Raw genomic sequence first — 13432 nt, 5'->3', positions numbered from 1 at the left:
GTGGTATTGTAATAGGGATTACATTGAATCTATACATAGATTATTTTTGGTAGTGTAGTTGTTTTCATAATCTTCTAATTGTGAACATGGGATGTCTTTTTATGGTGTTTTATGGTTTTTTTTAGATATCTTTTACCTTCTTGGTTAAATTTAATTGTAGGTATTTTATTCATTTATTTATTTTTGTAGCTATTGTAAGTAGAACTGCTTTCTTAATTTCTTTCTCTGCTAGTTTTTTGTTGGTATATGTTACTGATTTTGAGTATTGATTTTCTGTCCTGCAAGTTTATTTAATTTATTTATCAGTTCTAAGAGGTTTTTGGTGGAACTTTTAGAGTGTTCCACATTAACATCATGTCATCTGCACATAGGAACAATTTTTCTCCTTTCCAATTAGGATGCCCTTTATTTCTTTTTCTTGCCTAATTGCTCTGGCTAGGACTTCTAATACTATGTTAAATAAGAATGGTGAGAATGGGCACTGTTGTCTTGTTCCATTTCCTATAGGGAAAGCTTTCAGCTTTTTCTCATTCAGTATGCTGTTGGCTGTGGGTTTGCCATATATGGCCTTTATTGTGTCCTTCAGTACCTAGTTTGTTGAGAGTTATCATGAAGAGATGTTACATTGTATTAAATGCTTTTTCTGCAGTGAACTCTGTAGCCTTTAGAAGATTTTTGTATCTTGAGTTATTTTATGTTTCATATTCGGTTTTGTCTTAATTTAGTAGAATTTCTGTGGCATATTTTTATAAGATTATGGATTAATTTAATTTCATTCTTAGTTAAAGAATTATGTAAAATGTTAATACTCTTTTTTTATAGTTAGGTTTATGTATGTGTGTTTTTGTTACCTTTTCTTTTTGGAATCTCATTTTTCATGTTTTTCAAATGCTATAAAACCTGCCGTGGTTTGTCACCACCATAGACGCAGTTTGTACTGTCAAAAGCAAAACAGAGAGAGCTTTAAACAGGATTTTTTTCCCCAAAAAATGTAATTTTAAGGTCTATATAAAAGTCTTAAAGTACTATTTTTAATAATGCTTATTTTTTCAAAATAAAATTAAATAATAATGGCTAGGCACAGTGGCTCATACCTATAATCTCAGCACTTTGGGAGGCCAGGGCAGGAGGATCATGTGAGCCCAGGTGGTGGAGACCAGACTGGGGAACATAGTGAGATCTTGTCTCTACAAAAAAAAATTTTTAAATAGCTAGGTGTGGTGGCACATGGCTCTGTAGACCCTCTGTAGTCCCAGCTCCTCGGGAGGCTGAGATGGGAGGATTACCTTGATTGTACCACTACACTCCAGCCTGGATGACAGAGTGAGAGCCTGTCTCAAAAATAAGTAAATAAATTAAATAACACTCATTATTTAATTCATATGGAAAATGAAAGGAAAAAAAGCTTCAAATTCACTACCTAAGGATAACAACTGGTAAAATTTTGGTCCGTTTTCCTCTATTTAGTATTATAAATATTTTTTTCTAAAGCTAATATTACTTTATTATAAATATTTTATACTATAAATATTCATGTGTCTTTCCCTTGAAATTATTGTGTGTATTTCAAAAACCATTGAATGATTTTTGAAAATGTTTTCTATCACTGAATAATATTTCATGGTATGATTTTATTTTATTGGTTTGTGGTTTTTCAATATTATGAAATCACTCTAATCTTTGCATATAGTATTTAATTTTCTAATATTTCTTAGGAAATAATCCTAAAAAGGAAATTACTTGTTCAAAGAGCATGAACTTTTAAAAATGCTTTTGATATATGTTGCTATATTAATTCCCAATTTAAAATGACTGCTTTAGCACAATCTAGCCAAAATTCTCTGTGTTATTTTATCCATATTCTGGCATAAATATGGAGGAAACTCACTACAAAGTTGATATCAAACAAGGATTATAATATCTATATGGAGGGCCTTCTGCTTATGAGAAAGAGATCTATTACATATTTTCATGTATTTGCACTGTAGTTTCACCAGCAACACATTTAAGTTTTTAGATTGAGGAATAAATAAACCAAAGAATGTGTAGAGCCCCTACAAGTGTAAGCTAATTTTTTCACAACTTCTAGTACATTTTAAGCACAGTGAGTATAGTAAATGTTTGATGGAGTAAAATGAGTGAATAAGCCTCAGTAACATGTTTTTGTTTTCTTGAATTGAATTATTTATGTTTAATTCTTTATCCAGTTTTCTCCTTCAAAGGAAATTTAAATAAACTTAATAACTAATTTAAATAATTTAAACACTATTTTTCTAACTACTCCAGTGCTCTTCTTGAGCTTTTTAAAAAACTTGTTGTTTTTGATATTGAAAGCTTATTTTAATTTGTGAAAAGTTAGGAGGTCCCTCTGGTGGAACATTGAAGAAATACATAGTTTATATTTCCGTGAAAATACATGATTGGTTTTTAAGTTAGATGGTAGTGACTTTGTATAACTTTTTATGGAATAATGTAATGAATGGGGTTACGTTCCTAGGTTGCTTTCAAAACCTTCTTAACCTTTAACACAATGAATATGTTTAAGATTTGTGAAGAAAATCATAGGAAAGTAGACAGCTGCAAATGTGTCAAATTATGGGGCTGGATAGACTTTTATGGCCTAGAATGCTAATTACTGTTAATAAAAGTCTGTGTGGAAAAATGAGTGTTCTGAGAAGTGGAGTGAGGGAGAAATTTTATGATAATAATTAAGGTTTATAAAGTACAGTGTGGTACTTTCTATATGTTAATTCTAATTTCAGAATGATCCAACAAGATAGGTGGTATTAGACCCATTTCATAAAGAAACTAAACCATAGAGGGGCTAATAACTAGAGTATCCAGCTACTATGTGATGGAACTGGGAATAGAACCAAAGTACTTGCTCTTTTCTGTATATTGTTCTGCCTCTTAAGTGGATGGAGTGGATTCATAATCCTTAGCTCCAGCTATTGAGTGGGCAAGGGACTGATGCTATTAAGGGTTAGGATCTGAAAAAGTGGTCAAAGTAGATACATCTGGATAGGTGGCATATTTTTCACTTGTCCCATTTAAGGTTGTACATATAGCTAATCTGTAATGGAGCCAGCATCTGGTTCTGGGTCTACTTGATTCTAAAGACTATGTTTTTTTCTGTTATTCTAGCAGGTGAAAGATCATACAATTCTTACTGAATCAGGAGTTACATCCTGTTCAGCATTGTGGATTTCTGTGTGATATATTTTAATTAATTTTAAAAGGTGCCATCTGATGCATAGTGTAGATCATCTCACAGTTCACTAGAATATTCACCAGCTGGAAGGCTGCATGGCTATTACTGTGTAAATTATCAGTTTCATAAACTATCCATATTAGGTTTTTAGTCCTTGCTTGATTTCTCCCTATACCAGTGCCTTTTTCCCTTCTTACTAACTAAAGTTTTGTTGCCTTATTTAATGAAACAGTATTATTTTTGTACTTGGAAACTGTAATCCAAGTTCAGAGCATCTGATGTGGGTTTTAAAGTACACATTTTTGACCCACAATTTTGAAAATAAAGAACATTTGGGAGAGTTCATGGGGGTATGCGTGAGTACACACATAATGTGTTAGATTTAAGATTTGGGAAAATATACTTCAAATTTAGAAAGATTTACATGAAGCAGTCAGTGGTATACTGACTGAGCTCTTGCCTATAAGTAAATAGTAATAAACAATAGTAATAAAAGTTGTGCCTTAAAAATTAAAAACTTAGTTTCTTCCTGATTTTTGTCATCACTTATTGGAAAATGTTTGTTTTATGATGCTGGAATGCCTTACCTCAGAGGTTAGCAAGCCATGGCTTATGGGCCAGATCCAGCCTGCCTGTTTTTGTATGGCTTGTGAGCTGTGGTTTTACAACAGTTTTAAAGCTTGCTTTTAAAAAAGAAAGAAAGAAATTTATATGGCTGCACAGCTTAAAGTGTTTACTCTCTGGCCCTTTACGGACAAAAGAAAAAGTTGACCAACCCCTGCCGTGCCCACAGCTTTCCAGGTGGCTACAAAAAGTGAATAATAAAACAGTTTAAACTGTTAAAATCAGGTATATGCTATGTATGCTACAGTATTAGCATCAACTATTTGGCACAAGCAAATAATTCAATTTTTGCTTTTGTAAAAATTCCATTTTCTAATACTCTAGAATGCCATATATATATTTGTGGAAACAGTGGCATATTTTAGACCTCAACACCCCAGTAAGTCCTTAATGAGGTTTTAAATAATCAATTGTTTATTGAGAATGTGTACCCATAAAATGAACATTCCATGGTTTTCTTGTATTCCAGATAATGAGTGGATGTCAAGTGATATTAATAAGGGAAAGGAAAACAGAAAAAGGGAAAATAACAACAGATTCTCTTTTCTTACCCTTACTATTTTATAACTAAGAGATTTAAGGCCTTCATTCCTCCTCGTACTTAGCTTTTTAGATCTGTAGGTGTCTTTGTTAATTTGAACCATTGTGTACATTTTTTAAGGATATTTGATGAGAACAGTAATATTTATAATGTCAGCCTCCTAAAATTTGTATATTTAAAATTTGCACTAATAACCTTGGGAGTTTATTTTTATGTTATCTGAAACTTATGTTTATAGTCTGGTCTTCAAAGACTAGATTATACTTGTCCAGTAGTATATGTAGTAATGCAAAGCATGCCATGATACTAGGCAAATCATAGCAATACAAGCTGAACAGCATGTATATAAGTACAAGTAAATACAACATTTATTTCATTGATTTTTAATATATGCATGTATTTGAAGGGTACTATGTGGCATCTGTGTCTTTGAAGAACTAAATGAGTACAAAATCCTTTTTAAAAATGTATGGTAGTGACAACATTACAAAGAAGACTAAATGCAATAATGTTGTCTTCAGCTACACTGATAACCTATATTAATCTTGCTTTGTAGATTTTCATTTATATACAAAGTGATTTCTAGTAGTATATTTATAACAATTGAAACTAATTGCCTGAAATTATTTTGTGTAACTTTATTGCATAATATTTTAAAACAATATTAAAGCAAATAAAAATCACTTGTATCCTCATTCTTGTGCTACTCATATGAGTACATATATTTTATAATTATAAATACAGTTGGCCCTACGTATACATGGGTTTTGCATCCATGGATTTAACCAACCGTGGATCAAAAATCTTAGTGGGAATAAAAAGAAAAAAATACAATGGAAAAAATACAGATTTTAAAAATCCAGCTATCCATATTCATTTATATTAGGTGTTATAAGTAATCTAGAAATGATTTAAAGTATAAAGAATGATGTGCATAGGTTATATGCAAATACTATGCAATTTTATATCAGGGACTTGAACATCTGTGGATTTTGGTATCCATGGGGCATCCTGGAACCAATCCTCTGTGAATACTGAGGTATGACTGTATATATAAATTAAATGTTGTAGTTTTATTTTTTTAAGCAGATAGCTGTTTAGCTCTCATCATGATTATTTCTAAGTTCATAATATCCATTGAAATGATCTCATATATAAACCTTTTTTCAATCATTAAATACATTGTCTGCAATTTTTTTGATGTTTGTAAATGCTATAATAAACACCCAAGCTTAAAAAAACAGATGGCCTATAGTTATCTTCACCATCTTAAAAATCCTAATAGTAGTTTCATGTAATGATGCCTAACAAGATTAGTTCTGCTTTATAAAACTTTTTATTACATTTGCAAATTTGATACATTAGAATAACTTACCAGTTTTATATTAGGAAGTAAACTATACTGATCAAATGAAAACCTTATAATTTCCAATGCTGTTGAAGAATCTGTTGATAAAATACAATAGGACACTTCTTAGAAAAATCTTTTTTTTAGAGAGAATTTGAAATGACTTTTTATTTCTGTTTTTAGAAATTCATTTTTTCCTCTACGAGCCAGGCACAGTGGCTCATGCCTGTAATCCTAGCACTTTGGGAGGCCAAGGCAGGCGGATCACTTGAGGCCAGCAGTTCGACACCAGCCTGGCCACCATGGCGAAACCCCATCTCTACTACTACTAAAAATACAGTGATTAGCTGGGTGTGGTGGCACACGCCTGTAGTATCCCAGTTACTTGGGAGGCTGAGGCACAAGACTGTGCTTGAGCCCTGGAGATGGAGGTTGCAGTGAGGCGAGTTCGCACCACTGCACTCCAGCCTGGGTGACAGAGCAAGACTCTGTCTCAAAAAAAAAAAAAAAAATTCATTTTTTGCTCAAAAGGGACATAAAGACATACTAATAATACAAGCTCCATGAACACAGGGAATTTTTCACTGTGTTGTTTATGCTGCACCTCTAGTTTCTAAAATAGTACTTGGCACATGGTAAAGGTGTTTATAACAGTATTATATTTGATAAATTTTTAAAAATTGGACATATTCTAAATGTTCATTAATGTGTTGATTAAAAGTATAGAATAATCATACAATGGAATACTATTTTGTTGAAAAAAATAGGGTTTTTTCCATGTAAACTGACATTGACACAATATTTTGTTCCATGAAAAAAACAAGTAGAACAGTAGTACGTGTAATATGATACCACATTTATTTTTACTATTTTAATTTAAAAATACTCTACCCACACATAGCAGTTCTTAAGCTTTTTGGTTCCCTATAATTACTGAGGACTCTATGGCTTTTGTTTGTGGGAGATATACATTTATATGTTTTTGTTTCTATTAGATATATTTACTTTCTAATGGTAAATATGTATTACAAATACATGTTTATATTAAAAATTAAAACTGAAAAAATTTTATGTATTTAGAATAAGAAAAATGAATCTATTATATGTTAATGTAATGTATTTTTATGAAAAATAACTTTTCCAGAATGAAAACATTCAATGAGAACAGTGGCATTGTTATATATTTTATAAATCTCTTAAATGTGTAGCTTAATAGAAGGTGACTGGATTCTTATCTGCTTCTTTATTCAATCTGTCATGATGTTTTAGTTGAAGTATGTCATGAAAATCCAGCCTCACATTGATATGTAGTCAAAACATTGGAAAGTATTTTAGTTGCCTTTTCAGGTAATTGTAGATAGATATTTTCTTTGATACCATACCAAACCTCTATAAGTAGTAGTTTCTTAAATGTTAGTTGCAATGTGGAATGTCAGACTGTGCCAGTGAACTTTTTGTACTCTTGTCTCATAAAATCCTTTTATTTTGTACTTTGAATGGATCTTTTACCTATGCGTGATTGGTTTTTATAAAAATCAGAATTTTTCAAATGCATTGGTCATTTTTAAATGCATTGGTCACATTTCATTATTCCATATCAAAAAACTGCATTTGTTAATGTCACACAAATCTCATTGGAAAGGTCTTCAAGTATTGTGAAGTTGTCCAGGTCACAAAGATGAATGCTAGTTTATCAAAATTCTACTTTTTACTTGAATGCTCAAATCTTATAATTGGTAACCCGGTCAGTTTTTCTTTAGTTGATAGGCTTACTGCTTTTATGTGTTGAGAATACTTGTCTGTGAAACATCCAAATCTGGAAGTTTGCCATTTATTTGTTCATCTATAAATAGTATTGCATTTTTAAAAGTGGTGAATTCACTCTTATGATGGCACTGATAAACTAATGATAAAAAAAGAACTTCCAAGCCAGGCGCAGTGGCTCATGACTGTAATCCCAGCACTTTGGGAGTCCAAGGCTGGTGGATCACTTGAGGTCAGGAGTTTAAGTCCAGCCTGGCCACCATGGTGAAACCTCGTCTCTCTAAAAGTACGAAAAAAGAAAATTAGCTGGGCCTGGTAGCTGATGCTTGTAATCCCAACTACTTGGGAGGCTGAGGCAGGAGAATTGCTTGAACCCAGGAGGCGGGGGCTGCAGTGAGCCAAAATTGTCCCACTGCACTCCAGCCTGAGTGAGAGAGACTCAGTTCCCAAATATGTAAAATATAAAAAAGCAAAATATTAACACTGATTATATTGGAGTAGTGGGAAAATGCTAACTTTTTTTTTCTTTTTTCTCATTCTTTTTAAAATTTTCTGTAATGAATATTTTATGTTATGTAGTTAAAATAAAAATGTTATGTAGAGTGTGTTATAAAGGATACTTTACAGAGAGTCAAATGAATGTAGATTAAGAATAGTTATTTTTCTCTATTTTTCTTGTTAGGATTTAGGTCCTGAATATGAAGGTATATTTAACACTTCATTGCAGTGGATCTTAGAAAATGGAAAAGATGTTGGAATAAGGTAAAGGATCTGATTTCCACTTTGACCATTCTGTACTGGGAGAAATGGTTTTTGACTTTAAATTCTACCTTACTTATTTTTAAATAGGTGTGTTGGTTTTGGCCCTGAGGAAGAATTGACAAATATAACTGATGTGCAGTTTTTACAGTCCACAAGACCACTGATGTCTTTTTGGTGTCGTTTTCGACGTGCTTTTGTTACTGTAACTCACAGATTATTGTTGTTATGCTTAGGTAAGTTGTAAAGATAAGAAATGAGATAAATTGCAGTCTGAATTTTTGTGTGTATTTCACTAAATGCCAGAGTTGAGAATTCATTTTTGTGATGGTTGCCACATAAGTCACAGCTAGATGTCTTCACTAAATATAATAAAAATAATGTCAGAATCATTCTAAAGGCTTAGAAAACAGTAATATAAGGAGAGGTAGAAATAAAACTTTGTTATAAGACTGTCACAGAAAAACAAATGTGGTCAGTATATACATAGAAATCTACTTTAGAAAGTAGAATTGAAAAATACAAAAATTGAGCTTATTTTTAAATAATAAAGTGTTATAAAGTTTATTAAAATTTAGTTTTTAAAATGTAATTTACCTAAATTTAAAATTTTTATCATTTTTTAATTGATAATAGGGATGTAGGTGAGAGTTGTTTTTTCATTCTTTCTTTCTTCTTTAAAAATAATTCATTTTGGCCAGCTTTAGTGGCTCACACCTGTAATCCCAGCACTTTGGGAGGCAGGAGGATTGCTTGCACTCAGGAGTTTAAGACCAGCCTGGGAAGCATAGACCCTACCTCTACAAAAAAATTTTAAAAATTAGACAGGCATAGTGGCACGTGCCTGTAGTCCCAGCTACTTGGGAAACTGAGGTAGGAGGATTTCTTGAGCCCAGGAGTTGGAGGCTGCAGTTAGCCATGATTGCACTACTGCCCTCCAGCCTGGATGACAGAGTAAGACCCTATCTCAAAAACAACAACAACAACAAAAGAAAAATTCATTTTACTTAAAGTAAGATTTAGTATGTTTAATCTCATGAGGTTCACTTTTCTAGTCGTTTTATGCTTCAAAGGAAAAAAGTTTGTGAAACATAGTTATATTTTATTTTTTTTAAATAGTAGTTAGAATTTAAATGTTCACTTATCAGTGTAATGGAAGAAATGCTTTTTTCTAGAAAGCGAATCTTTGGAAAATGTTCAGTATTAAATTTTTTTTATGTAGTTTTAATTATATAGCTAATTCAGCCATCTGTCTTGAAGGTTCATTCCGTTGTGGCAGTTAAAATAATCACTGAAATATTATTGAATGATATTGACCACAATTTTTAAAATACAAAGTATATTAATATTACAGGTGTAGTGATGGTTTGTGTCGTTCTGCGTTACATGAAATATCGATGGACAAAAGAAGAGGAGGAAACAAGGCAGATGTATGATATGGTGGTAAAGATTATAGGTATGGTATTTGTAAGAATCTCAACTATTTCTAGAAGAGTCATTGTGTGATTAAACTACATTATGTCAAGTGATTGATTCATTTGTAAATTTTATTTATTTTTAGATGTTTTACGAAGTCATAATGAAGCCTGCCAGGAAAACAAAGATTTACAACCTTACATGCCTATTCCACATGTACGCGATTCCTTAATACAGCCTCATGACAGGTGTGTTCAAAGCATTATGAGTTCAAGTAAATCAGAAAATTTAAGTGCTTTCTGCAGTATTGAAAATTATATTGAGAGCTGTGACCCTTCTCAACTAGACTTGCTTACTGCACAGGTTTTTTTTGGTTTTGCTTTGTTTTTGTACTTTATACTCTCTTTCTAAATTCTCTTCTATTCTCCTGATTTTGAGTGACACCTGGATTTCTAAGTCATTCTCATTCCTAGGCATTCTTGATTCTTTGTTGTTAGTCTCCATCTTATTTCCTTTAATTTCATCTTGATAAAGAAATAGATGACAGCCAGTGGCTGGTGTTTTACTAATGTTTTTTAAGTACTAACTTTATTATTAATGAAGCTTTTAAAGTAAAAACTAAAATGCAACTTTTTGAAAATAAAAGATAATTCCATATCCTGAAGCAGCATCTTGACCCTAGCAACACATAATAGCCAGTGGAGCTTTTGGGGAAAAAAAATACAGATGTTTGTGCTCTAGCTCTGGAAATTGAAACTCAGAAAATCTGAGATGAGATATAGGCATCTAAATCTTCTTTGAACAAACTCCATGAGTAGTGGTAAGAACAGCTAGAGTTAACTATTACCTCAGATACTAATATTTCAAAAAGATGACAAGCCAAGATGATAGTAAATTTGCCATTTTGTTCACATGATAGGAAAAAAATGAAGAAAGTCTGGGATAGAGCTGTTGACTTCCTTGCTGCTAATGAGTCTAGAGTTCGCACGGAAACACGAAGAATAGGTGGTGCAGATTTTCTGGTTTGGCGGTGGATCCAGCCTTCTGCATCCTGTGACAAAATATTAGTTATACCTTCTAAAGTATGGCAAGGTCAAGGTATGTATTTTTAAACATCAAAAAAGTAATTTTCTTCTAATTTTTCAAAATGACAAATATGTGTTAAGTGAAACAGTACAATTCAAAGATGTATGAAGGCAAAACTCTCCCGTTCTGTTTCGTAGAAGGAATCAGTGTTAGCTTCTTATGTATCCTTCCACACTTTTATCCTTGCTAATGCAAACATAAATGGTTTATCTTTAATAAAGATGAATATTCCTTGAATCTTGCCTTTTTCACTTAATGAAGCAACTTAGTATTATATATATTAACTGCATTCTTTTCATCTAATTTCTTTATGTAAATAAGACACATAATTTATGTTATATATACAATAAAATATATATAAACTATATATGTATATAAGTGAAGTCGTAACTTTTTAACTGCTCTTTTTTTTCCAATTTTTGCCTGCCTCCTTTTACTAAGACCTTTCTATTTATATATTCCTCCTGCCAAGTAACTTTTGTGGGTATCTTTCCATATTTTTCTTAATGCCTACATAGTTTCAAAAACATGTATAAATAAGAAAGGGGTAAGTTTATAGGGGGTTTTGAAGATTGGCTGTCATATGTACCCAAACCTTTACTACACAGAAAAGCAGAAAACAATGCATCAGAAAATTATGACTTTTTCCCTATAAAAGTATGTCAATATTTGCTAAACATAGTATTTGTGGAAAAGGTAAGTTGTTTTGGACATGCAATACAAAGTCCAGTCACTCCTTTTTTATTCTCCAATTAATTTTCACTTTGAAAAAGCTTGAATAAGAGGCTTCTTTAAACATGGCATAAAAGTGATGCTCTGTCAGGGTAAACAGCTAAAGCAGGCAGGGCTTAATACCTGGGTGATGGGTTTGAGTTGATGGGTGCAGCAAACCACTATGACACACGTTTACCTATGTAACAAATCTGCATGTCCTGTACACGTATCCCAGAACTTAAATTAAAAAATGATGCTTTCATGTTGCCAATGATTATACTATTTCCTCTAAATGATGCATGCATTTCAGTTTCCCTATAAACTGAAAATAGAGAATTCCTTATTTTACTTGACCTCTTAACAGTGTTTGACAGTTCAGCCCTCCTTGAAACTTTCTTCACTGGGATTTGGGGATGCCACCTTCTTCTGTTTTTTTTCTCCTACCTCAGACTTTTTCTTCAGTCCTTTTCTAGATTATCCTCTTTTTCTTCACCTCTAGGTGTTAGAGTTTCTTAAGGCCATCTTTTTTTTTCCCACTCTGCCATCTCTCCCTAGATAATCGTCTTGCTGTGACTTAATTTACCATATTGGGATAACTCCCAAATTTTTTATTTTGAATGAAGTCTGGTTTTCAGATTTTTGTACCCAACTATATATTTCTGTACTAGGAGGTGGGCACCACAGATTCAACATGTACACCAGCCTGATCCTCTTCAGTGTTCCTAGTCTAGTTAATGATACCTTTCCTGAGTTGATTCTGCCATAAACTTAGGGATAATTCTTAATCTCTCCTTTATCCCTCTTTGTCCAACCTTTCAACAGGTCATGTCATATCTACTCCATAATATGTCCTGATTCTATCCGCTTGTCACTTGCACTGTTGGCCTGTCTTACCCACATCATTATCCTCTCCTTCTTAGACAACTATAATATAATAATAACCTTCTAACTGGTCATCTTGCATTCACTTCTGCTTTTACCTGAGTCTCCACATAACAATGTATTTTTAAAATTTGTAGTTTTAAAAGACAGATCTCATCCTATTCTACTCCTTAAAACAGTTGAGTGGCTATTACTCTTACCATAATGCCCAAATACTTTTTTGTAGCCTACATCATCTTAAATAATCTGACATCTTCTGTAGGTTTATCTCTATTCTTTCTACTCCAGCCACATTTGCTCCTTCGTGCCCCAGGAGCTGTGTACAAGCAATCACCTCTGCTTGAAATCTTCCTTTACACACCTCTCTTCACCCTGCTAATTTTTATTCTTCAGTTCCCACATAAATTTCACTTTTTCAGGGAAGTTTTATTTTCTCATATGAGGTTAAGTTACTTTTAAAAAGCTTTTTGTACTTTTTTTTTTAAGGACTTAATCACAGTTGTACTTTCTTACATGACACTCTCTATCATCTGTCTCTCCCATTAAACTGTAAACTCTTTGATAGCAATGACTGTCTTACTCACCTTAACATCTAACCAGGGGTCTGGCTCCTAGTAAAAGCATGCAGTGAATATTTTTTGAATGAACTGAATGATTGAATACCTTTCAACAAACTAGAACAATGTCAAATAGTAAAACTAACTTGTTTTTTGTAGCATTTCATTTAGATAGAAGAAATTCACCACCAAATAGTTTGACACCGTGTCTAAAGATTCGGAATATGTTTGATCCCGTTATGTAAGTATTATGATCAGGGGTACATGTAACTCTTATTCTGAATATTTGGCTGGAAAATGCATGATATTCTTATAATGGTGTGTCTGTAATTGAAAATGTTTTTCTTCTGAATCTCTACCACAGAAATGTTATGTTTTTCTCTTTCATTAAATTCCAAGCAAAGATTTGGCCAAAGGACACTAATGTATAAAGATTTGTAAAACTTTTATAAATCTTTGTATTCCTTATGAATCCTCATAGCAGATAGATAAATGCTTGAGGCAAATTAATGACTCACAATGACAAAGAG

The 13432-nt window shown here is 32.4% G+C and overlaps 1 protein-coding gene across 1 annotated transcript in view; it reads left to right on the top strand.

The window, feature by feature from the left end:
• Nucleotides 1–13432, top strand: part of LEMD3 (LEM domain containing 3) — a 79250-nt gene that overhangs the window by 61236 nt on the left and 4582 nt on the right. The window contains exons 5-10 of the mRNA XM_003824796.5: nt 8171–8250; nt 8338–8483; nt 9602–9703; nt 9809–9911; nt 10583–10761; nt 13062–13143. Of these exons, the coding sequence (XP_003824844.2) occupies nt 8171–8250; nt 8338–8483; nt 9602–9703; nt 9809–9911; nt 10583–10761; nt 13062–13143 (692 nt within the window). The remainder of the gene's footprint in view (nt 1–8170; nt 8251–8337; nt 8484–9601; nt 9704–9808; nt 9912–10582; nt 10762–13061; nt 13144–13432) is intronic.

Source organism: Pan paniscus, chromosome 10 (genome assembly GCF_029289425.2).
Source record: "Pan paniscus chromosome 10, NHGRI_mPanPan1-v2.0_pri, whole genome shotgun sequence".
NCBI lineage: Eukaryota > Metazoa > Chordata > Mammalia > Primates > Hominidae > Pan > Pan paniscus.
This window is presented reverse-complemented; position numbering and strand designations above follow the sequence as displayed.